Source organism: Oncorhynchus kisutch, linkage group LG29, assembly GCF_002021735.2.
Source record: "Oncorhynchus kisutch isolate 150728-3 linkage group LG29, Okis_V2, whole genome shotgun sequence".
In the NCBI taxonomy this organism is placed as follows: Eukaryota; Metazoa; Chordata; class Actinopteri; order Salmoniformes; family Salmonidae; genus Oncorhynchus; species Oncorhynchus kisutch.
Genome location: NC_034202.2, coordinates 45,526,729 through 45,552,198, shown reverse-complemented (window position 1 = coordinate 45,552,198; position 25,470 = coordinate 45,526,729). Strand labels below are relative to the sequence as shown.

The window sequence follows — 25,470 nt, the reverse complement described above, 5'->3', positions numbered from 1 at the left end:
ATGGCATCATGAAGGGAAAATTACATGGATATATTGAAGCAACATCTCAAGACAGCAGTCAGGAAGTTAAAGCTTGGTCGCAAATGGGTCTTCCAAATGGACAATGACCCCAAGGTATACTTCTAAAGTTGTGGCAAATTGGCTTAAGGACAACAAAGTCAAGGTATTAGAGTGGCCATCACAAAGCCCTGACCTCAATCCTATAGAAAATGTGTGGGCAGAACTGAAAAAGCGTGTGCGAGCAAGGAGGCCTTTACAAACCTGACTCAGTTACACCAGGTCTGTCAGGAGGAATGGGCCAAAATTCACCCAACTTATTGTGGGAAGCTTGTGGAAGGCTACCCAAAACATTTGACCCAAGTTAAACAATTTAAAGGCAATGCTACCAAATACTAATTGAGTGTATGTAAACTTCTGACCCACTGGGAATGTGATGAAAGAAATAAAAAGCTGAAATAAATAATTCTCTCTACTATTATTCTGACATTTCAAATTCTTAAAATAAAGTGGTGATCCTAACTGACCTAAGACAGGGAATTTTTACTAGGATTAAATGTCAGGAATTGTGAAAAACTGAGTTTAAATGCACTTGGCTAAGGTGTATGTAAACTTCATATAGTCGCCCCCTTTGCTGTGAAGCCCCTAAATGTAAACCTCCGACTACAATTGTATATATATCCTCCATCAGTGTATATAGTAATATAGTTTATCAGTCCTCCATCAGTGTATATAGTATATCAGTCCTCCATCAGTGTATATAGTATATCAGTCCTCCATCAGTGTATATAGTATATCAGTCCTCCATCAGTGTATATAGTAATATAGTATATCAGTCCTCCATCAGTGTATATAGTAATATAGTATATCAGTCCTCCAGCAGTGTATATAGTAATATAGTATATCAGTCCTCCATCAGTGTATATAGTATATCAGTCCTCCATCAGTGTATATAGTATATCAGTCCTCCATCAGTGTATATAGTATATCAGTCCTCCATCAGTGTATATAGTAATATAGTATATCAGTCCTCCATCAGTGTATATAGTAATATAGTATATCAGTCCTCCATCAGTGTATATAGTAATATAGTATATCAGTCCTCCATCAGTGTATATAATAATATAGTATATCAGTCCTCCATCAGTGTATATAGTAATATAGTATATCAGTCCTCCATCAGTGTATATAGTAATATAGTATATCAGTCCTCCATCAGTGTATATAGTATATCAGTCCTCCATCAGTGTATATAGTAATATAGTATATCAGTCCATCAGTGTATATAGTAATATAGTATATCAGTCCTCCATCAGTGTATATAGTAATATAGTATATCAGTCCTCCATCAGTGTATATAGTAATATAGTATATCAGTCCTCCATCAGTGTATATAGTAATATAGTATATCAGTCCTCCATCAGTGTATATAGTAATATAGTATATTAGTCCTCCATCAGTGTATATAGTAATATAGTATATCAGTCCTCCATCAGTGTATATAGTAATATAGTATATCAGTCCTCCATCAGTGTATATAGTAATATAGTATATTAGTCCTCCATCAGTGTATATAGTAATATAGTATATCAGTCCTCCATCAGTGTATATAGTATATCAGTCCTCCATCAGTGTATATAGTAATATAGTATATCAGTCCTCCATCAGTGTATATAGTAATATAGTATATCAGTCCTCCAGCAGTGTATATAGTAATATAGTATATTAGTCCTCCATCAGTGTATATAGTAATATAGTATATCAGTCCTCCATCAGTGTATATAGTATATCAGTCCTCCATCAGTGTATATAGTATATCAGTCCTCCATCAGTGTATATAGTATATCAGTCCTCCATCAGTGTATATAGTAATATAGTATATCAGTCCTCCATCAGTGTATATAATAATATAGTATATCAGTCCTCCATCAGTGTATATAGTAATATAGTATATCAGTCCTCCATCAGTGTATATAGTAATATAGTATATCAGTCCTCCATCAGTGTATATAGTAATATAGTATATCAGTCCTCCATCAGTGTATATAGTAATATAGTATATCAGTCCTCCATCAGTGTATATAGTAATATAGTATATCAGTCCTCCATCAGTGTATATAGTAATATAGTATATCAGTCCTCCAGCAGTGTATATAGTAATATAGTATATCAGTCCTCCATCAGTGTATATAGTAGCAGTCCTCCATCAGTGTATATAGTATATCAGTCCTCCATCAGTGTATATAGTATATCAGTCCTCCATCAGTGTATATAGTAATATAGTATATCAGTCCTCCATCAGTGTATATAGTAATATAGTATATCAGTCCTCCATCAGTGTATATAGTAATATAGTATATCAGTCCTCCATCAGTGTATATAGTAATATAGTATATCAGTCCTCCATCAGTGTATATAGTAATATAGTATATCAGTCCTCCATCAGTGTATATAGTAATATAGTATATCAGTCCTCCATCAGTGTATATAGTAATATAGTATATCAGTCCTCCATCAGTGTATATAGTAATATAGTATATCAGTCCTCCATCAGTGTATATAGTAATATAGTATATCAGTCCTCCATCAGTGTATATAGTAATATAGTATATCAGTCCTCCATCAGTGTATATAGTATGTCAGTCCTCCATCAGTGTATATAGTATATCAGTCCTCCATCAGTGTATATAGTAATATAGTATATCAGTCCTGCATCAGTGTATATAGTAATATAGTATATCAGTCCTCCATCAGTGTATATAGTAATATAGTATATCAGTCCTCCATCAGTGTATATAGTATGTCAGTCCTCCATCAGTGTATATAGTATATCAGTCCTCCATCAGTGTATATAGTATATCAGTCCTCCATCAGTGTATATAGTAATATAGTATATCAGTCCTCCATCAGTGTATATAGTCATATAGTATATCAGTCCTCCATCAGTGTATATAGTATATCAGTCCTCCATCAGTGTATATAGTAATATAGTATATCAGTCCTCCATCAGTGTATATAGTAATATAGTATATCAGTCCTCCATCAGTGTATATAGTAATATAGTATATCAGTCCTCCAGCAGTGTATATAGTAATATAGTATATCAGTCCTCCATCAGTGTATATAGTAATATAGTATATCAGTCCTCCATCAGTGTATATAGTAATATAGTATATCAGTCCTGCATCAGTGTATATAGTAATATAGTATATCAGTCCTCCATCAGTGTATATAGTAATATAGTATATCAGTCCTCCATCAGTGTATATAGTATATCAGTCCTCCATCAGTGTATATAGTAATATAGTATATCAGTCCTCCATCAGTGTATATAGTATGTCAGTCCTCCATCAGTGTATATAGTATATCAGTCCTCCATCAGTGTATATAGTAATATAGTATATCAGTCCTCCATCAGTGTATATAGTCATATAGTATATCAGTCCTCCATCAGTGTATATAGTATATCAGTCCTCCATCAGTGTATATAGTAATATAGTATATCAGTCCTCCATCAGTGTGTCTGAGAAGAAATATGTTAAAAAGTGTTTCCTATGGTATAGTAGCTACAAAACTAAATATAATATTTCATAGATTTTATTTTTACAGTCCACTGCACAGCAACACACACCATATTCAGGAGCAGTGGTTTCTAAAAGCCATTTTCCCCTTGGTTAAGCAAGCAGCACAAACACTTGACTAACGGAAAAGTCCCAAATGAGACGCCAGAAATTCACACACACACACACACACACACACACACACACACACACACACACACACAAAAAAAAAGAAAATCACCTGTGTGTGTGTGTGTGTGTGCTGAATCCTAAAAGACTGCTTTAAATACAGTACCAGTCAATAGTTTGGACACACCTTCTCATTCAAGGGGTTTTCTTTATTTTGACTATTTTCTACAATGTAGAATAATAGTGAAGACATCAACACTATGAAATAACACATATGGAATCATGTAGTAACCAAAAGTGTTATATTTTGATTTATTTTAGATTTTTCAAGGTAGCCACCTTTTACCTTGACAGCTTTGCACACTCTTGGCATTCTCTCAACCAGCATCATGAGGTAGTCACCTGGAATGCTTTTCCAGTCTTGAAGAAGTTCCCACTTATGCTGAGCACTTGCACGCACACACACAGTCGGGACACACACACAGTTATACGAGTTAATGGTCAACTGCCTGCTAGAACCAACTTCTGGTCATCTGCCAGGCTAATAATCAACACGGGGGCCCCTGCGTGCTCAGTCCCCTCTCTGTACTCCCTGTTCACTCATGACTGCACGGCCAGGCACGACTCCAACACCATCAAGTTTGGCCGACGACACAACAGTTGCAGGCCTGATCACCGATGAGACAGCCTATAGGGAGGAGGTCAGAGACCTGGCCGTGTGGTGCCAGGACAACAACCTCTCCCTCAACGTGATCAAGACAAAGGAGATGATGGTGGACTACAGGAAAAGGAGGACCGAACACGCCCCCATTCTCATCGACGGGGCTGTTGGGGAGCAGGTTGAGAGCTTCAAGTTCCTTGGTGTCCACATCAACAACAAACTAGAATGGTCCAAACACACCAAGACAGTCATGAAGAGGGCACGACAAAATCTATTCCCTCTCAGGAGACTGAAAAGATTTGTCATGGGTCCTGAGATCCTCAAAAGGTTCTACAGCTGCACCATCGAGAGTCCTGACTGGTTGCATCACTGCCTGGCAACTGCTCAGCCGCCGACCGCAAGGCACTTACAGAGGGTAGTGTGAACGGCCCAGTACATCACTGGGGCCAAGCTTCCTGCCATCCAGGACCTCTATACCAGGCGGTGTCAGACGAAGGCACTACAGAGGGTAGTGCGTACGGCTCAGTACATCACTGCAGCTAATCTTCCTGCCATCCAGGACCTCTATACCAGAGGTCCTGGATGGGGAAGGCCCTAAAAATTGTCAAGCACTCTAGCCACCCTTGTCATAGACTGTTCTCTCTGCTACCACATGGCAAGCGTCATTCCCCTTCAATGAAGAGTCCTGACTGGCTCATGGATTGATGTTTCAGCATTGCCTCAATGCAAAGAGTTGTGAGTTATACTAGCCACGTGTGACATGCACGAGCAGTTTACAATCCTGCCAGAACGAGCGGCAGGCGGAGGAGCAATATCCACCGTTGTAGTGCGGAGGAAGCCTGGAATGTGAAGCTAACTGAAGCTGCTTAGCTTTAGAAAACACAGAGTAGATCTAGCTTGCTTCGTAGGATACTACTCAGGCTTTTTTCACTAAGCCAGATGTGTTAGAATGCACTCAAACACGCTCACATTCAAGCCTGTGCATGCTTACACACACAGTCTAAGTTAGGGTATACACTGTAGGACAGATTTCTATAGGTTCTAGGACGGCAAACACTGACCTAGTGTGACACACACCTTGACACATTAATCCTCATGTTAAATTCATTGAATATATATTTTTTTTAAAGTGGTGCTCAAATGATCCCGCTCTCCCTCCTTTTAGTCAGTGGAGGGATAAAACCCTGGTTTCAGTCTCAGGGGGAAAAGGGAGATGAATTAGCATCAATCCAGTCCATTCAGCATCCAAAATTGATCCCTACATAGTGCACTACTTTAGACCAGAGCCCTATGGAACCCTATTCCCTATGTAGTGCACTACTTTAGACCAGAGCCCTATGGCACCCTATTCCCTATATAGTGCACTACTTTAGACCAGAGCCCTATGGAACCCTATTCCCTATATAGTGCACTACTTTAGACCAGAGCCCTATGGAACCCTATTCCCGATATAGTGCACTACTTTAGACCAGAGCCCTATGGAACCCTATATATAGTGCACTACTTTAGACCAGAGCCCTATGGAACCCTATTCCCGATATAGTGCACTACTTTAGACCAGAGCCCTATGGAACCCTATATATAGTGCACTACTTTAGACCAGAGCCCTATGGCACCCTATTCCCTATATAGTGCACTACTTTAGACCAGAGCCCTATGGCACCCTATTCCCTATATATAGTGCACTACTTTAGACCAGAGCCCTATGGAACCCTATTCCCTATATAGTGCACTACTTTAGACCAGAGCCCTATGGAACCCTATATATAGTGCACTACTTTAGACCAGAGCCCTATAGAACCCTTTTCCCTATATATAGTGCACTACTTTAGACCAGAGCCCTATAGAACCCTATATATAGTGCACTACTTTAGACCAGAATACCAATGGGTCCATGTTGAAGTATTAAATCAGTCCATTATAAAACACCTATAAAAATAATATTTTTTTTTTGTAATTCAGTTCAGTTCTCTTTTTTAAATTCCATTCTCTGTTCCTGTTTTTCTACATTTTCTCCTTATTATTACAACAACAACAATAATAATAATAATAGGATGTTCTAAGGCTTAAACCACTTTTGAAGTCTGGCAAAATAAATATTGGACATTTTGGGAGTTTTAACCCTTTACTTCAGATGAGCACCAGCAAGAGACTTTAATTGGTTAGTTAGCTGTGTTTCTGTAGCACACAATGGAACTGCAGAGATTCCTGAACAAATCATCACTGGATTCATGAAAATAATCATGACAGCATCCTGCCAGGTTGATCACAGGCTACTAAGAAGATGGTTGTCATTAGCATCATCGCTAACAGCTTTACAGTTTTTAAATTTACCTTTATTTAATTAGGCAAGTCATTTAAGAACAAATTCTTATTTACAACGACGGCCCAGTAACAGTGGGTTACCTGCCTTGTTCAGGGGGCAGAACGACAGATTTTTACCTTGTCAGCTCAGGGATTCGACCTAGCAACCTTTCGGTTACTGGCCCAAACACTCTGTCTGCCGCCAACGTGGTAGACAAAACTCATACAGACAGAAAGGGGAATTTCTATGCAGTTTCTTCCACAGAAAATACACATCATGCCTTATGATAATTTTGGGCAAATTAAATCATGTTCTACTTAGTCTAGTTGATTTCATACTTAGTTCAATGCATTTTTGAATATTGTTGAATTCCATCTTAATGTCTGGATTCTATGATTCCTTCTACGTTCTCCGCAGCAAAAAAAAATTATATGGCCCTTTCTATGTGAGTAGATAGATATACACACAAACACACACGTGTAAGTTTATATACACCTTAGCCAAAAACATTTAAACTCAGTTTATAATTCCTGACATTTAATCCTAGAAAAAAAATCCCCTGTTTTAGGTCAGTTAATATAAAGAGGTGAACCTAAGAATGTGAAATGTCAAAATAATAGTCAAGAGAATGATTTATTTCAGCTTTTATTTCTTTCATCACATTCCCGGTGGGTCAGAAGTTTCCATACATTCAATTAGTATTTGGTTGCATTGCCTTTAAATTGTTTAACTTGGGTCAAATGTTTCAGGTAGCCTTCTACAAGCTTCCCACAATACATTGAGTGAATTTTGGCCCATTCCTCCTGACAGAGCTGGTGTAACCGAGTCAGGTTTGTAGGCCTCCTTGCTCGCACACGCTTTTTCACTTCTGCCCACATATTGTCTATGGGATTGAGGTCAGGGCTTTGTGATGGCCACTCCAATACCTTGACTTTGTTGTCCTTAGGGTAGGGGGCAGCATTCGGAATTTTGGATGAATTTTGGATGAAAAGCATGCCCAAATTAAACGGCCTGCCACTCGGGCCCAGAAGATAGGATATGCATATAACTGGTAGATTTGGATAGAAAACACTCTAAAGTTTCCAAAACTGTTCAAATAGTGTGAGTATAACATAACTGATTTGGTAGGCGAAAACCTGAGAAAAATCCATTCAGGAAGTAGTTTCTTTTTTGGATTTGTAGTTTTCTATTACAATGCCATTACAGTATCCATTGACTTGGGACTCCATGTGCAGTTCCTATGCCTTCCACTAGATGTAAACAGTCTTTAGAAATGGTTTTAAGCCTTGTAATCTAATAAATGAGGGATTAAGACCAGTCTGAATGAGTGGACCCTGACGTGTCACAGAGCTTTTTCATGCGCAATCCCAAGAGAGTGCATTTCTTGTTTACCTTTTATATTGATGACGTTATTGTCCGGTTGAAATATTATAGATCATTTAGGCTAAAAACAACCTGAGGATTGAATATAAACATCGTTTGACATGTTTCTATGATGTTTACGGATACAATTTGGATTTGTCTGCCTGTTTTGACTGCGTTTGAGCCTGTGGATTACTGAAGAAAACGCAAACAAAACAGGAGGTTTTTGTGTATAAAGAGACTTTATTGAACATTTTACTTTATTGAGTAAGTGAATGTCTTCTGAGTGCAACCATATGAAGATCATCAAAGGCAAGGGATTAATTTTATCTCTATTTCTGAGTTTCTAACTCTTCTGCTTGGCTGGTTACTGTTTGTAATGATTTGTCAACTGGGCCATGTTCTCCAATATTCGTAAGATATGCTTTCGACCCTGAAATGCATCCCACAAGTACAATTAGCCTATCAGAAGCTTCTAAAGCTATGACATCATTTTCTGGAATTTTCCAAGCTGTTTAAAGGCACAGTCAACTTAGTGTATGTAAACTTCTGACCCACTGGAATTGTGATACAGTGAATTATAAGTGAAATAATCTGTCTGTAAACAATTGTTGGAAAAATGACTTGTGTCATGCACAAAGTAGATGTCCCAACCGACTTGCTAAAACTATAATTTGTTGACAAGAAATTTGTGGAGTGGTTGAAAAACAAGTTAATGACTCCAACCTAAGTGTATGCAAACTTTCAACTTCAACTGTATATATTCATAGGTGTGTGCATGTGCGTGTGTGCGCACGCGTGTATTCACGTATTCAGGTGTGTGTTTGTGTGTATACTCGTAGGTGTGTGCATGTAGCCCATTAAAAGAGTGTTTGTACAGCAGCAGTCCCCTGAGACAGAGAAGAACCTGTTTCCAACAACCTTACAACAAGAATACTAACTAAGGAACGGAAGGAAGAAATGGTCAATTAAAGGTCTGGGCTCAGATGGATTCTAAAACCCTCCTATCCCCTCCATGTGTCCCCACAGCCATGTCCCTTCTCCACTCTGCCCTCACATTGAACATCATTTCCTCTAGAAAGGTTGTAAGTTCAAATCCCTGAGCTGACAAGGTACAAAATCTGTCGTTCTGCCCCTGAACAGGCAGTTAACGCACAGAAAATAAGAATTCTTAACTGACTTGCCTAGTAAAATAAAGGTAAATTATGTTATTTTTTTAAAGGTACAGGTAAAGTTACAGTCATAAGTCTATGGGAGGCTGGGATCTATCAAAGCTGACCTATGAAACAATGGACTGTGCAGTATATCCCAAAAACCACCCAATTATAACACACAATTATAGACTGAGAAACAGACAGGACACACACACACACACTTTTTACAACGGTGAATTACTATATAAAGCAAAAGACCAATGGTGATACAGGTCTATGGTGTGGGGGTTAAGGCAGGACAGTACCTACAGGTCTATGGTGTGGGGGTTAAGGCAGGACAGTACCTACAGGTCTATGTTGTGGGGGTTAAGGTAGGACAGTACCTACAGGTCTATGGTGTGGGGGTTAAGGCAGGACAGTACCTACAGGTCTATGGTGTGGGGGTTAAGGCAGGACAGTACCTACAGGTCTATGGTGTGGGGGTTAAGGCAGGACAGTACCTACAGGTCTATGTTGTGGGGGTTAAGGCAGGACAGTACCTACAGGTCTATGTTGTGGGGGTTAAGGCAGGACAGTACCTACAGGTCTATGTTGTGGGGGTTAAGGCAGGACAGTACCTACAGGTCTATGTTGTGGGGGTTAAGGCAGGACAGTACCTACAGGTCTATGTTGTGGGGGTTAAGGCAGGACAGTACCTACAGGTCTATGTTGTGGGGGTTAAGGCAGGACAGTACCTACAGGTCTATGTTGTGGGGGTTAAGGCAGGACAGTACCTACAGGTCTATGTTGTGGGGGTTAAGGCAGGACAGTACCTACAGGTCTATGTTGTGGGGGTTAAGGCAGGACAGTACCTACAGGTCTATGTGTGGGGGTTAAGGCAGGACAGTACCTACAGGTCTATGGTGTGGGGGTTAAGGCAGGACAGTACCTACAGGTCTATGTTGTGGGGGTTAAGGCAGGACAGTACCTACAGGTCTATATTGTGGGGGTTAAGGCAGGACAGTACCTACAGGTCTATGTTGTGGGGGTTAAGGCAGGACAGTACCTACAGGTCTATGTTGTGGGGGTTAAGGCAGGACAGTACCTACAGGTCTATGTTGTGGGGGTTAAGGCAGGACAGTACCTACAGGTCTATGTTGTGGGGGTTAAGGCAGGACAGTACCTACAGGTCTATGTTGTGGGGGTTAAGGCAGGACAGTACCTACAGGTCTATGTTGTGGGGGTTAAGGCAGGACAGTACCTACAGGTCTATGTTGTGGGGGTTAAGGCAGGACAGTACCTACAGGTCTATGTTGTGGGGGTTAAGGCAGGACAGTACCTACAGGTCTATGTTGTGGGGGTTAAGGTAGGACAGTACCTACAGGTCTATGTTGTGGGGGTTAAGGCAGGACAGTACCTACAGGTCTATGTTGTGGGGGTTAAGGCAGGACAGTACCTACAGGTCTATGTTGTGGGGGTTAAGGCAGGACAGTACCTACAGGTCTATGTTGTGGGGGTTAAGGCAGGACAGTACCTACAGGTCTATGTTGTGGGGGTTAAGGCAGGACAGTACCTACAGGTCTATGTTGTGGGGGTTAAGGCAGGACAGTACCTACAGGTCTATGTTGTGGGGGTTAAGGTAGGACAGTACCTACAGGTCTATGTTGTGGGGGTTAAGGTAGGACAGTACCTACAGGTCTATGTTGTGGGGGTTAAGGTAGGACAGTACCCACCTACCTACAGGTCTATGTTGTGGGGGTTAAGGTAGGACAGTACCCACCTACCTACAGGTCTATGTTGTGGGGGTTAAGGCAGGACAGTACCCACAGGTCTATGTTGTGGGGGTTAAGGCAGGACAGTACCCACCTACCTACAGGTCTATGTTGTGGGGGTTAAGGTAGGACAGTACCCACCTACCTACAGGTCTAAGGTAGGACAGTATCCACCTACCTACAGGTCTATGTTGTGGGGGTTAAGGCAGGACAGTACTCACCTACCTACAGGTCTATGTTGTGTTTTTTTTTCCTGTCTTGCAGAAAATCAGCAAAAAAAACAGGGGGGGGGGGGGGGGGTACAACATAGACCTGTAGGTAGGTGAGTACTGTCCTACCTTAACCCCCACAACATAGACCCACAGCGTCTGGTGGAAAGCAGACCACCAGGTTTTCCTAAAGCTTAGCTTACTTTTTATCTTGGAAAAACTCCCCAGTTCTTAACGATTACAAGCATACCGACCAAATGATGCAGCCACCACTATGCTTGAAAATATGAAGAGTGGTACTCGGTAATGTGTTGGATTTGCCCCAAATATCACACTTTGTATTCAGGACAAAAAGTGAATTGCTTTGCCACATTTGTTTGCAGTTTTACAAACAGGAGGCATGTTTAGGAATTGTTTTATTCTGTACAGGTTTCCTTCTCTTCACTCTGTCATTTAGTTTAGTATTGTGGAGTAACTACAATGTTGTTGATCCATCCTCAGTTAACTCCTATCACCTATCATTACACTGTGATACTGTTTTAAAGTCACCATTGGCCTCATGGTGAAATCCCTGAGCAGTTTCCTTCCTCTCTGGCAACTGAGTTAGGAAGGACGCCTGTATCTTTGTATTGACTGGGTGTATTGATACACCATCTGAAGTGTAATTCATAATAATAATAATATGTTCAAAGGGATATTCAATGTCTGAGAGGCGTTGGAACACCTCAGTTCTTTGTGGTTGAATCGGTTTGAAAAGCACCGTACGACTGATGTGTGGGGTACATAAGAATCATGTGAAACACCACTATAGCACACATAGTGAGTCCATGCAACTTGTTATGTGACTTAAGCAAAGTTTTATTCCTGAACTTACTTAGGCTTCCAATAACAAAAAAGAGGTAGGATACTCAAGACATATCAGCTTTTCATTTATTTGCAAAGTTTAAAAAATTAAAAAATTCCACTTTGAGACTTCGTTCGATTGGTCAAAAGGAAAGACGACTCTCGGCCGACCAAGGTTTGTTTTAGTCGGGGACAGCCCTCACACACACACACACACACACACACACACACCTCCCCGGTGACAGAAAGAGGAGACGTGTGCTGACAACAGCTGGCTAATGACTAACACCCACTCCCTTCTTCCGTTCCCATCCCGCCGTCTCCCAGCATCCTGTCTCTGGGCTGCTGACATTAGTGACTTAACAAGCCCTGAGTACCTGCACACACACACACACCTCAGACAGTAGAGATCTCTGCGTCGCTCCTCAAACCTTCCCACGCAATTAACTAACTTCCACACCTCCGAATTGTACTGGGACAGGGTGACAGTCCACACACACGTGGTGTGTGTGTGTGTGTGTGTGTGTGTATAGGCCTGGGTGACAGTCTCACACCCACAGCAGAGGAATACTCTCTCTCAAATGGCTTGGGAGTGTAAAGGGAAGACTAGCTGACCAGCCTAGAGAGGATAGAGGGAAGACTAGCTGACCAGTCCAGAGAGGGTAGAGGGTAGACTAGCTGACCAGCCTAGAGAGGATAGAGGGAAGTCTAGCTGACCAGCCTAGAGAGGATAGAGGGTAGACTAGCTGACCAGTCCAGAGAGGGTAGAGGGTAGACTAGCTGACCAGCCTAGAGAGGATAGAGGGAAGACTAGCTGACCAGCCTAGAGAGGATAGAGGGAAGACTAGCTGACCAGCCTAGAGAGGATAGAGGGAAGACTAGCTGACCAGCCTAGAGAGGATAGAGGGAAGACTAGCTGACCAGTCCAGAGAGGGTAGAGGGTAGACTAGCTGACCAGCCTAGAGAGGATAGAGGGTAGACTAGCTGACCAGCCTAGAGAGGATAGAGGGAAGTCTAGCTGGCCAGTCTAGAGAGGGTAATGGGAAGTCTAGCTGACCAGTCTAGAGAGGGTAATGGGAAGTCTAGCTGACCAGTCTAGAGAGGGTAGAGGGAAGTCTAGCTGACCAGTCTAGAGAGGATAGAGGGAAGACTAGCTGACCAGTCTAGAGAGGATAGAGGGAAGACTAGCTGACCAGTCCAGAGAGGGTAGAGGGTAGACTAGCTGACCAGTCCAGAGAGGGTAGAGGGAAGACCAGCTGACCAGTCCAGAGAGGGTAGAGGGAAGACTAGCTGACCAGTCCAGAGAGGGTAGAGGGAAGACCAGCTGACCAGTCCAGAGAGGATAGAGGGAAGATTAATTTTTTTAAATTTTAGCTTCTCAAATTTTGTGCACAAATTTGTTTACGTCGCTATTTAGGCAGCATTTCTTCTTTACCAATATAATCCATCCACTTGACAGGTGTGGCATATCAAGAAGCTGACTAAACAGAGGTATTATTACACAGGTGCACCTTGTGCTGGCAACAATAAAAGGCCACTCCAAAACATGCAGTTTTGTCACAACACAATGCCACAATTGAAGGAGCGTGCAATTGGCATTCTGACTGCAGGTCCTCCAATGTGATTTTAGAGAATTCGTACGTCCAACCAGCCACACAACGTCAGACCACGTCAGCCCAGGACCTTCACATCCGGCTTCTTCACCTGCGGGATCGTCAGAGGGGGAGGGGCAATACTTTTGTGGGGACAAACTCATTCTGACTGTTACGGGCCTGGCTCCCAAGTGGGTGGGCCTATGCCCTCCCAAGCCCACCCATGATTGCACCCCTGCCCAGTCATGTGAAATTCATAGATTAAGGCCTAATGAATTCATTTTAATTGACCAATTTCCTTATACAAACTGTAACTCAGTAAAATCGTTGAAATTGTTCCATGTTTCGTTTTATATATTTTTTGTTCAGTATACATAGGAGAACAGCTGTATTTAAATCTTATCCTACAAGGCCCAGAGCCTTGCTGTTTAATGAAGCAAGTAACAAATAAAAAATGTGATTTGATCAGAATAAGCAGGAATTCCCTCCAACCAGCGTTTTCTGGAAAATCTGTGAATATTGGGAAAGTTACCTGAATATTTCAACCCTACTGTGGAAGTTTTTAGGGCCTTCAACTAGGACAGTGTTGTTCCATCCTATTCCTGGAGGATGGAACAGATCAACACAGCAGGGTAGCCTAGTGGTTAGAGCGTTGGACTAGTAACCCGAAAGGTTGCAAGTTCAAACCCCCTGAGCTGACAAGGTACAAATCTGTCTTTCTGCCCCCTGAACAAGGCACTTAACCCCACTGTTCCTAGGCCGTCATTGAAAATAAGAATTTGTTCTTAACCGACTTGCCTAGTTAAAATAAAGGTTAAAATAAACATTAAAGCCCTTTAAAAACCATAACCTTTTCAAACATCCACTGACAACAAACATCAAACATTCGCAGCCCAGAAATCTAGTGTACAACAGGTCTGGATTCCTGTAGAAAAACAAACATGGACATACGCTTTCAATCTCTAGTCCACAGAGATGATGAATGAAACAGCAGAGATGTTTAACTGGTAACACGCACCGCACCCCTCCATCCCCCATCCTCAATACACACACATTTTATCTGACCAATCCAGCGCTGTAACCATTGAACCCTTGTCTTGCTCTGGTTCACGTCTGAAATACAACTTGCAGAGTCCCTGTCGTATAGCGACTCTGTTACGTCTAATCTAGATATAAATCCCTGATTGATTACACCATTAGTGTTCTAATCCCAATCATACTACATATTATGATTGGTGGATGCACCGAAGGGACATTTTTGGCCGATACCGATATCCAACATTTTCCCCGCCCAAAAAAAGTTATCACACACCCGGACGCAGCGATCTAAGGCACTGCATCTCAGTGCAAGAGGCGTTACTACAGTCCCTGGTTCGAATCCAGGCTGTATCACATCCAGCCGTGATTGAGAGTGCCATAGGGTGGCGCACAATTGGCCCAGCGCCATCCGGGTCTCGCCGGGGTAGGCCGTCATTGTAAATAAGAATGTGTTCTTAACTGACTTGCCTAGTTCAATAAATGTTACACACAAACACTACACTGACCAAAAAGTTATTTTGTTGGCATTTACCTATGTCCCCATTACCAGTAAAACACTATCAAAACCTATTTCTTTCACTTACTTGCTGTGCTGTTTCGCCTTTCATTTGTTCAGTCGTTTTATTCTCAACCAGGATTTCTATGGAACGTCGTTTGAGACATTGTGTGTCAAAAAAAAGAATACTATTTAACACTACTTGACGTGTCAATTAAGCTTGTTGACCAATCAGGACCTAAATATGACTGCACGTCACATAATAATTAAACATGGTCATACATTTTTTTTTTTTACAGAGTTATTACACAATGATTACACCATCACTCGTATTTCATATGTCACAACAGTTCATCGATACGTACGCTATGATGCTGGTAAAGTTGTCTCGCGCACCTACAGTGCTGCTCATTTTAAAACAAAAGCTAGCTAGCTCGCTCATGGATGCAAACTGTTCTTCCCTAAAAAACACAGCAAAACGACAATCTGTTTCAGTAGCGAGTTAGCTAGTTAACTATATAGCTAGGTGTCATCATCTAAAATAACACGTGTTTATAAAACAGTTCTCATTTGATTAATGATCGTCGGGTTTATGTGAAGCTAGCCACAATAAGGATTAGCCACAACAGTGGAATTTGCGGTTAGCCTTCAAAATAAAAGTATGGCATATTTCTACTATTTGTAGTTATTTGCATCACTGTCAAGCCGGCTGCTTATAACCTTAGCTTTGGGCAACAGGGTTAAGTAGCTGGATAGCCATTTATTTTCATGAACTGAAGTTCAATTTCACTAGACAAAAAACAATACTTACTCAGAAGGATTCCTAAATCATTGCTAAGAATAATGAAAATTACTGCAGTTTCTACTGGTCATTGTTCTCAGGCTGGTTGTGTTGGTGTTAGCTAGGTACCAAGCTAAATCAGTTTCTACTGGTCATTGTTTTCTGGCTGGTTGTGTTGGTGTTAGCTAGGTACCAAGCTAAATCAGTTTCTACTGGTCATTGTTTTCAGGCTGGTTGTATTGGTGTTAGCTAGGTACCAAGCTACAGTGCCTTGCGAAAGTATTCGGCCCCCTTGAACTTTGCGACCTTTTGCCACATTTCAGGCTTCAAACATAAAGATATAAAACGGTATTTCTTTGTGAAGAATCAACAACAAGTGGGACACAATCATGAAGTGGAACGACATTTATTGGATATTTCAAACTTTTTAAACAAATCAGAAACTGAAAAATTGGGTGTGCAAAATTATTCAGCCCCTTTACTTTCAGTGCAGCAAACTCTCTTCAGAAGTTCAGTGAGGATCTCTGAATGATCCAATGTTGACCTAAATGACTAATGATGATAAATACAATCCACCTGTGTGTAATCAAGTCTCCGTATAAATGCACATGCACTGTGATAGTCTCAGAGGTCCGTTAAAAGCGCAGAGAGCATCATGAAGAACAAGGAACACACCAGGCAGGTCCGAGATATTGTTGTGAAGAAGTTTAAAGCCGGATTTGGATACAAAAAGATTTCCCAAGCTTTAAACATCCCAAGGAGCACTGCGCAAGCGATAATATTGAAATGGAAGGAGTATCAGACCACTGCAAATCTACCAAGACCTGGCCGTCCCTCTAAACTTTCAGCTCATACAAGGAGAAGACTGATCAGAGATGCAGCCAAGAGGCCCATGATCACTCTGGATGAACTGCAGAGATCTACAGCTGAGGTGGGAGACTCTGTCCATAGGACAACAATCAGTCGTAATATTGCACAAATCTGGCCTTTATGGAAGAGTGGCAAGAAGAAAGCAATTTCTTAAAGATATCCATAAAAAGTGTCGTTTAAAGTTTGCCACAAGCCACCTGGGAGACACACCAAACATGTGGAAGAAGGTGCTCTGGTCAGATGAAACCAAAATTGAACTTTTTGGCAACAATGCAAAACGTTATGTTTGGCGTAAAAGCAACACAGCTCATCACCCTGAACACACCATCCCCACTGTCAAACATGGTGGTGGCAGCATCATGGTTTGGGCCTGCTTTTCTTCAGCAGGGACAGGGAAGATGGTTAAAATTGATGGGAAGATGGATGGAGCCAAATACAGGACCATTCTGGAAGAACCTGATGGAGTCTGCAAAAGACCTGAGACTGGGACGGAGATTTGTCTTCCAACAAGACAATGATCCAAAACATAAAGCAAAATCTACAATGGAATGGTTCAAAAATAAACATATCCAGGTGTTAGAATGGCCAAGTCAAAGTCCAGACCTGAATCCAATCGAGAATCTGTGGAAAGAACTGAAAACTGCTGTTCACAAATGATCTTCATCCAACCTCACTGAGCTCGAGCTGTTTTGCAAGGAGGAATGGGAAAAAATTTCAGTCTCTCGATGTGAAAAACTGATAGAGACATACCCCAAGCGACTTACAGCTGTAATCGCAGCAAAAGGTGGCGCTACAAAGTATTAACTTAAGGGGGCTGAATAATTTTGCACGCCCAATTTTTCAGTTTTTGATTTGTTAAAAAAGTTTGAAATATCCAATAAATGTCGTTCCACTTCATGATTGTGTCCCACTTGTTGTTGATTCTTCACAAAAAAATACAGTTGTATATCTTTATGTTTGAAGTCTGAAATGTGGCAAAAGGTCGCAAAGTTCAAGGGGGCCGAATTGTCACGCCCTGGTCTAAGTATTTTGTGTTTTTCTTCATGTATTGGGTCAGGCCAGGGTGTGGCATGGAGTTTTTGTATTGTGGTGTTTTTTGTCTTGGGGTTTTGGTGTGTATGTTTTTGGGATTGTAGCTAGTGGGGTTATCTAGCAAGGTCTATGGCTGTCTGGAGTGGTTCTCAATTAGAGGCAGGTGCTTATCGTTGTCTCTGATTGGGAACCATATTTAGGCAGCCATATTCTTTGAGTTTGTCGTGGGTGATTGTCCTATTTGTCCTGAGTGTCTTGATGTCCTTGTTTGATGTTAGTTGACACAAGTATAGGCTGTTTTCGGTTTTCGTTTCATTTATTGTTTTTGTAGTGTTCGTGTTTAGTCGTGTTTACGTTTGTTTAAATAAACATGGATCGCAATCGACACGCTGCAGTTTGGTCCGACTCTCCTTCACCACACTTAGAAAACCGTAACACGAATACTTTCGCAAGGCACTGTAAATCAGTTTCTACTGGTCACTGTTTTCAGGCTGGTTGTGTTGGTGTTAGCTAGGTACCAAGCTAAATCAGTTTCTACTGGTCACTGTTTTCAGGCTGGTTGTGTTTGTGTTAGCTAGGTACCAAGCTAAATCTTGTTGAAGTTGAGGTCGAACAAATTATGCTTTATTACCAACACGGTATTGTAAACATATCGTTTGTGGCCAGTGTTTGCAGACTTTTTTGTACAGCTTTGACAGTGCTACGGTATCTTTTTTTAGACACGCAAAGACCCAAACGGTGTTCCATAGTGTGTATGTCGTGAAGCTAATAGCAGTGACGCTATTACTGTGTAACTCCGGTAGGGCAACATCTGAAAAATAACCCACTTAGTAGTGTGTACCGGTGCTCGACCAGTCGGCGAAGGCCAACATCACCCTCGGCAGAGAACGGTTGATTGTCGAGGGCAATGAATTCCATTATCTTGGTGTTAATGGGTTTCGCCTTTTGACTTGTCTCGCTGAAATGTTGTTACTCTTTCAAATGACTGCTGGACTTGTTGACTCCTCGATCCACACAGCAGACATTGTGGGCGAGGTTAGGAACGCTGTGTTGCACGTGGCGTCATTAAATCATCTACCTACGTTATAGTAGGTATGCACGGCAGCTTTGACATCGGTTTTTCACATCTGCGTTAAACTACACATCGGCCGATACCGATATGTTCACCGATATATATCGTGCATTCCTAATTATGATCACATATTATATCCCATTAACAAGAATGAATGGCGACATGGCTAGGGTATGAGGGGCGAGACACAGTCAGCCCCCAGGACCTTATAGGGAATAGGGTACCAATAGAACTCTGGTCTAAAGTAGTGCACGATATAGGGAATAGGGCTCTGGTCTAAAGTAGTGCACTATATAGGGAATAGGGTACCAATAGAACTCTGGTCTAAAGTAGTGCACTATATAGGGAATAGGGCTCTGGTCTAAAGTAGTGCCCTATATAGGGAATAGGGTACCATAGGGTTCTGGTCTAAAGTAGTGCACTATATAGGGAATAGGGCTCTGGTCTAAAGTAGTGCCCTATATAGGGAATAGGGTACCATAGGGTTCTGGTCTAAAGTAGTGCTCTATATAGGGAATAGGGCTCTGGTCTAAAGTAGTGCACTATAGAGGGAATAGGGTAGCATAGAGCTCTGGTCTAAAGTAGTGCACTATATAGGGAATAGGGTGCCATAGGGCTCTGGTCTAAAGTAGTACTATATAGGGAATAGGGTGCCATAGGACTCTGGTCTAAAGTAGTGCACTATATAGGGAATAGGGTCCCATAGGGCTCTGGTCTAAAGTAGTGTACTATATAGGGACTAGGGTGCCATTTGGAAGGCAGACATGATCATCATGTCTTGACACTACTCTGACCCCAATCACACTAAACATTAACATGAATCACACATGCTAACATGATCGAACTGAGCTATGAGGGAGGGGATGATTTTCATGAATTGTTCCAGCTTGGGGTGTGCACTAGTTAAAGTTAACTCACTCAAAGAATATCTATTATATTGACAAGACAGTCGATTGAACGCACGAACAACAACAACAACAAGGAGCCAGGCGGGAGGTGGGACCATTCTAGCCAATAAAGAGGGCAGATTTAGTGATAGGTCTGATCTTTACATCTGTGCTGTGACAGCATGGGCAGTGTCACGGAGGCTATCTCCATTTTAAAGTGGTAAATGTTCTTCTTCATTGGCTGATGGCTCCCAACTCATAGGAATCCCCACCCAGTTGACTACTTTACAATGGTGGAAGCCCTGAATGGCCAGGTCCATTAAAACGGGTTACATCCATGATGAGTCCTCTATCGCTATGGCGACAAGCACAATTCTAATATAAAAGTAGTTTGTTTTACAAGTTTCTCAAATGCCAGTGAATTCCTAACACCTTAACCATTATAATCAACTCATATTTGATCAAATAAACCTACATTAGAAATGCAATCGTTTGTTGACCAAAAGTCGACATTCATTAACCTCGATACAAAAATTCTTAAAATCGTAGTCTTATTTTTCCTTGGACAGAGTAAAACCTCTCGTTTCGCCTCCTCCTCTCGGACTTACTGCAATAACTAGTCACCTTCCCCCCCCTCAATGTCAAATGTAGCTGAAAGTTGATACATTGCACTGAAAGTTACAACAGGACCTTGACTACATTCTGGTATTGATGAGATAGAATATAGTAACCTAAATACATTGGACTGTTGTAGAGACTGGCCTGCCAGCTCTATTAAAAAGTAGCCTATCCTGCCACAGAAAGTGCGTCGCAAAATTGCAAGCTAGGCCTAAGTGGCATGCGTTGGTTTAAAATCTACATCGTGCACTGTGCAGTGAACAACGTTGTTACCCTACCTGCGACATAAGTCTTCTTGGTAGGGCACTAAGTAGGGATCCTCCCGGAGAAATTCGCTTAGATCTGGCAGCTCGGTAAATTCATCGCGTTCTGAATGGTCCGCCATTTTATGTTCCGTGATTCTAGAAGCAGACGTACTATAGTTTTATAACGCCGACATATACTGAAACTGTTAAAGTTAAGATTCATAAACTGCAAGCAGAGTTGCTTTATACTGTCTTCTAAAAAGTTTTTGGACACACGTGTGGAGGGGGCGGGGTGTCCGACAACACACAGATACTTGTTTTAGTCCCTCCCATGCGGAGCCAGACGCAAAAACATAGACATATATATAGAGAGACATAGATATATACATATACATAGATATATACATATACAGAGACATAGATATAGATATACAGAGACATAGATATACAGAGACATAGATATATACATATACATATACATATACATAGATATATACAGTGGGGCAAAAAAGTATTTAGTCAGCCACCAATTGTGCAAGTTCTCCCACTTAAAAAGATGAGAGAGGCCTGTAATTTTCATCATACTATGACAGACAAAATTTGAAAAAAATCCAGAAAATCACATTGTAGGATTTTTAATGAATTTATTTGCAAATTATGGTGGAAAATAAGTATTTGGTCACCTACAAACAAGCAAGATTTCTGGCTCTCACAGACCTGTAACTTCTTCTTTAAGAGGCTCCTCTGTCCTCCACTCGTTACCTGTATTAATGGCACCTGTTTGAACTTGTTATCAGTATAAAATACACCTGTCCACAACCTCAAACAGTCACACTCCAAACTCCACTATGGCCAAGACCAAAGAGCTGTCAAAGGACACCAGAAACAAAATTGTAGACCTGCACCAGGCTGGGAAGACTGAATCTGCAATAGGTAAGCAGCTTGGTTTGAAGAAATCAACTGTGGGAGCAATTATTAGGAAATGGAAGACATACAGAACCACTGATAATCTCCCTCGATCTGGGGCTCCACGCAAGATCTCACCCCGTGGGGTCAAAATGATCACAAGAGCGGTGAGCAAAAATCCCAGAACCACACGGGGGGACCTAGTGAATGACCTGCAGAGAGCTGGGACCAAAGTAACAAAGCCTACCATCAGTAACACGCTACGCCGCCAGGGACTCAAATCCTGCAGTGCCAGACGTGTCCCCCTGCTTAAGCCAGTACATGTCAAGGCCCGTCTGAAGTTTGCTAGAGAGCAGTTGGATGATCCAGAAGAAGATTGGGAGAATGTCATATGGTCAGATGAAACCAAAATATAAATTTTTGGTAAAAACTCAACTCGTCGTGTTTGGAGGACAAAGAATGCTGAGTTGCATCCAAAGAACACCATACCTACTGTGAAGCATGGGGGTGGAAACATCATGCTTTGGGGCTGTTTTTCTGCAAAGGGACCAGGACGACTGATCCGTGTAAAGGAAAGAATGAATGGGGGCCATGTATCGTGTGATTTTGAGTGAAAACCTCCTATCAGCAAGGGCATTGAAGATGAAACGTGGCTGGGTCTTTCAGCATGACAATGATCCCAAACACACCGCCCGGGCAACAAAGGAGTGGCTTCGTAAGAAGCATTTCAAGGTCCTGGAGTGGCCTAGCCAGTCTCCAGATCTCAACCCCATAGAAAATCTTTGGATGGAGTTGAAAGTCCGTGTTGCCCAGCAACAACCCCAAAACATCACTGCTCTAGAGAAGATCTGCATAGAGGAATGGGCCAAAATACCAGCAACAGTGTGTGAAAACCTTGTGAAGACTTACAGAAAACGTTTGACCTCTGTCATTGCCAACAAAGGGTATATAACAAAGTATTGAGATAAACTTTTGTTATTGACCAAATACTTATTTTCCACCATAATTTGCAAATAAATTCATAAAAAATCCTACAATGTGATTTTCTGGATTTCTTTTCCTAATTTTGTCTGTCATAGCTGAAGTGTACCTATGACGAACATTACAGGCCTCTCTCATCTTTTTAAGTGGGAGAACTTGCACAATTGGTGGCTGACTAAATACTTTTTTGCCCCACTGTACATATACATAGATATATACATATACAGAGACATAGATATATACATAGATATAGACAGAGATATAGATATAGATATATACATACAGAGAAATAGATATATATACAGAGAAATAGATATATATAAATATATACAGAGACATAGATATATACATAGACATAGATATAGATATAGACATAGATATATACAGAGACATAGATATATACATAGACATAGATATATACATATACAGAGACATAGATATATACATAGACATAGATATAGATATAGACGTAGATATATACAGAGACATAGATATATACATAGACATAGATATATACATAGACATAGATATAGATATAGACATAGATATATACATAGATATAGACATAGACATAGATAGATACATATACAGAGAAATATACATAGATATATACGTATACATATACATATATATATATATATACAGACATAGTTATAGATATAGACATAGATATAGACATAGATATATACAGAGACATAGATATAGATATATACATAGATATATACATATACATATATATACATATACATAGATATAGACATATACATAGATATATACATAGATATAGACATATACAGAGACATAGACATAGATATATACATATACAGAGACATAGATATATACATATACATAGATATAGACATATACATAGATAGATATATGCATAGATATATACATTTACATAGATATAGATATAGATATAGACATAGATATATACATATACATAGATATAGACATAGATATATACATATACAGAGACATAGATATAGACATAGATATATACATATACATAGATATATACATAGATATATACATATACATAGATATATACATAGATATATACATAGATATATACATATGCATAGATATATACATAGATATATACATAGATATATACATATACATAGATATATACATAGATATATACATAGATATATACATATGCATAGATATATACATATACATAGATATATACACATAGATATATACACATAGATATATACATAGATATATACATAGATATATACACATACATAGATATATACATAGATATATACATAGATATATACATATACATAGATATATACATAGATATATACATATACATAGATATATACATAGATATATACATATACATAGATATATACATAGATATATACATAGATATATACATATGCATAGATATATACATAGATATATACATATACATAGATATATACATATACATAGATATATACATATGCATAGATATATACATAGATATATACATAGATATATACATATGCATAGATATATACATAGATATATACATATACATAGATATATACATATACATAGATATATACATATGCATAGATATATACATAGATATATACATATACATAGATATATACATATGCATAGATATATACATATACATAGATATATACATAGATATATACATAGATATAGACATAGATATAGACATAGATATATACATAGATATATACATATACATAGATATAGATATATACATAGATATATACATATACATAGATATATACATAGATATATACATATACATAGATATAGATATATACATATACAGAGATATATACATAGATATATACATAGATATATACATATACATAGATATAGATATATACATATACATAGATATATACATAGATATATACATATACATATACATAGATATATACATATACATAGATATATACATAGATATATACATATACATAGATATAGATATATACATATACAGAGATATATACATAGATATATACATAGATATATACATAGATATATACATATACAGAGATATATACATAGATATATACATAGATATATACATAGATATATACATAGATATATACATTGATATATACATATACATAGATATAGATATATACATAGATATATACGTATACATATATATATATACAGACATAGATATATATATAGACATAGATATAGACATAGATATATACATAGATATATACATATACATAGATATAGATATATACATATACATAGATATATACATAGATATATACATATACATAGATATAGATATATACATATACAGAGATATATACATAGATATATACATAGATATATACATAGATATATACATTGATATATACATATACATAGATATAGATATATACATAGATATATACGTATACATATATATATATACAGACATAGATATATATATAGACATAGATATAGACATAGATATATACATAGATATATACATATACATAGATATATACATATACATATACATAGATATATACATAGATATATACATATACATAGATATAGATATATACATATACATAGATATATACATAGATATATACATAGATATATACGTATACATAGATATATACAGACATAGATATAGATATAGACATAGATATATACATATACATATACATATATATATACATATACATAGATATATACATATACAGAGACATAGATATATACATATACAGAGACATAGATATATACATAGATATATACATATACATAGATATAGACATATACAGAGACATATACATAGATATATACATATACATATACATATACATAGATGTAGATATATACATAGACATATACATAGATATAGATATATACATATACATATACATAGACATATACATAGATATATACATAGATATATACATAGATATAGATATATACATAGATATATACATATACAGAGACATAGATATATACATAGATATATACAT

At 39.2% G+C, this 25,470-nt stretch overlaps 1 protein-coding gene across 1 annotated transcript in view; it reads right to left on the bottom strand.

Moving 5' to 3' along the window:
• The window catches only part of gbe1a (glucan (1,4-alpha-), branching enzyme 1a), a 187,415-nt gene extending 166,471 nt beyond the window's left edge, over positions 1-20,944 (bottom strand). The window contains exon 1 of the mRNA XM_031809578.1: positions 20,636-20,944. Coding sequence (XP_031665438.1) covers positions 20,636-20,742 — 107 coding nt within the window. The 5' untranslated portion in view covers positions 20,743-20,944. The remainder of the gene's footprint in view (positions 1-20,635) is intronic.
• Positions 20,945-25,470: the final 4,526 nt, after the last annotated feature.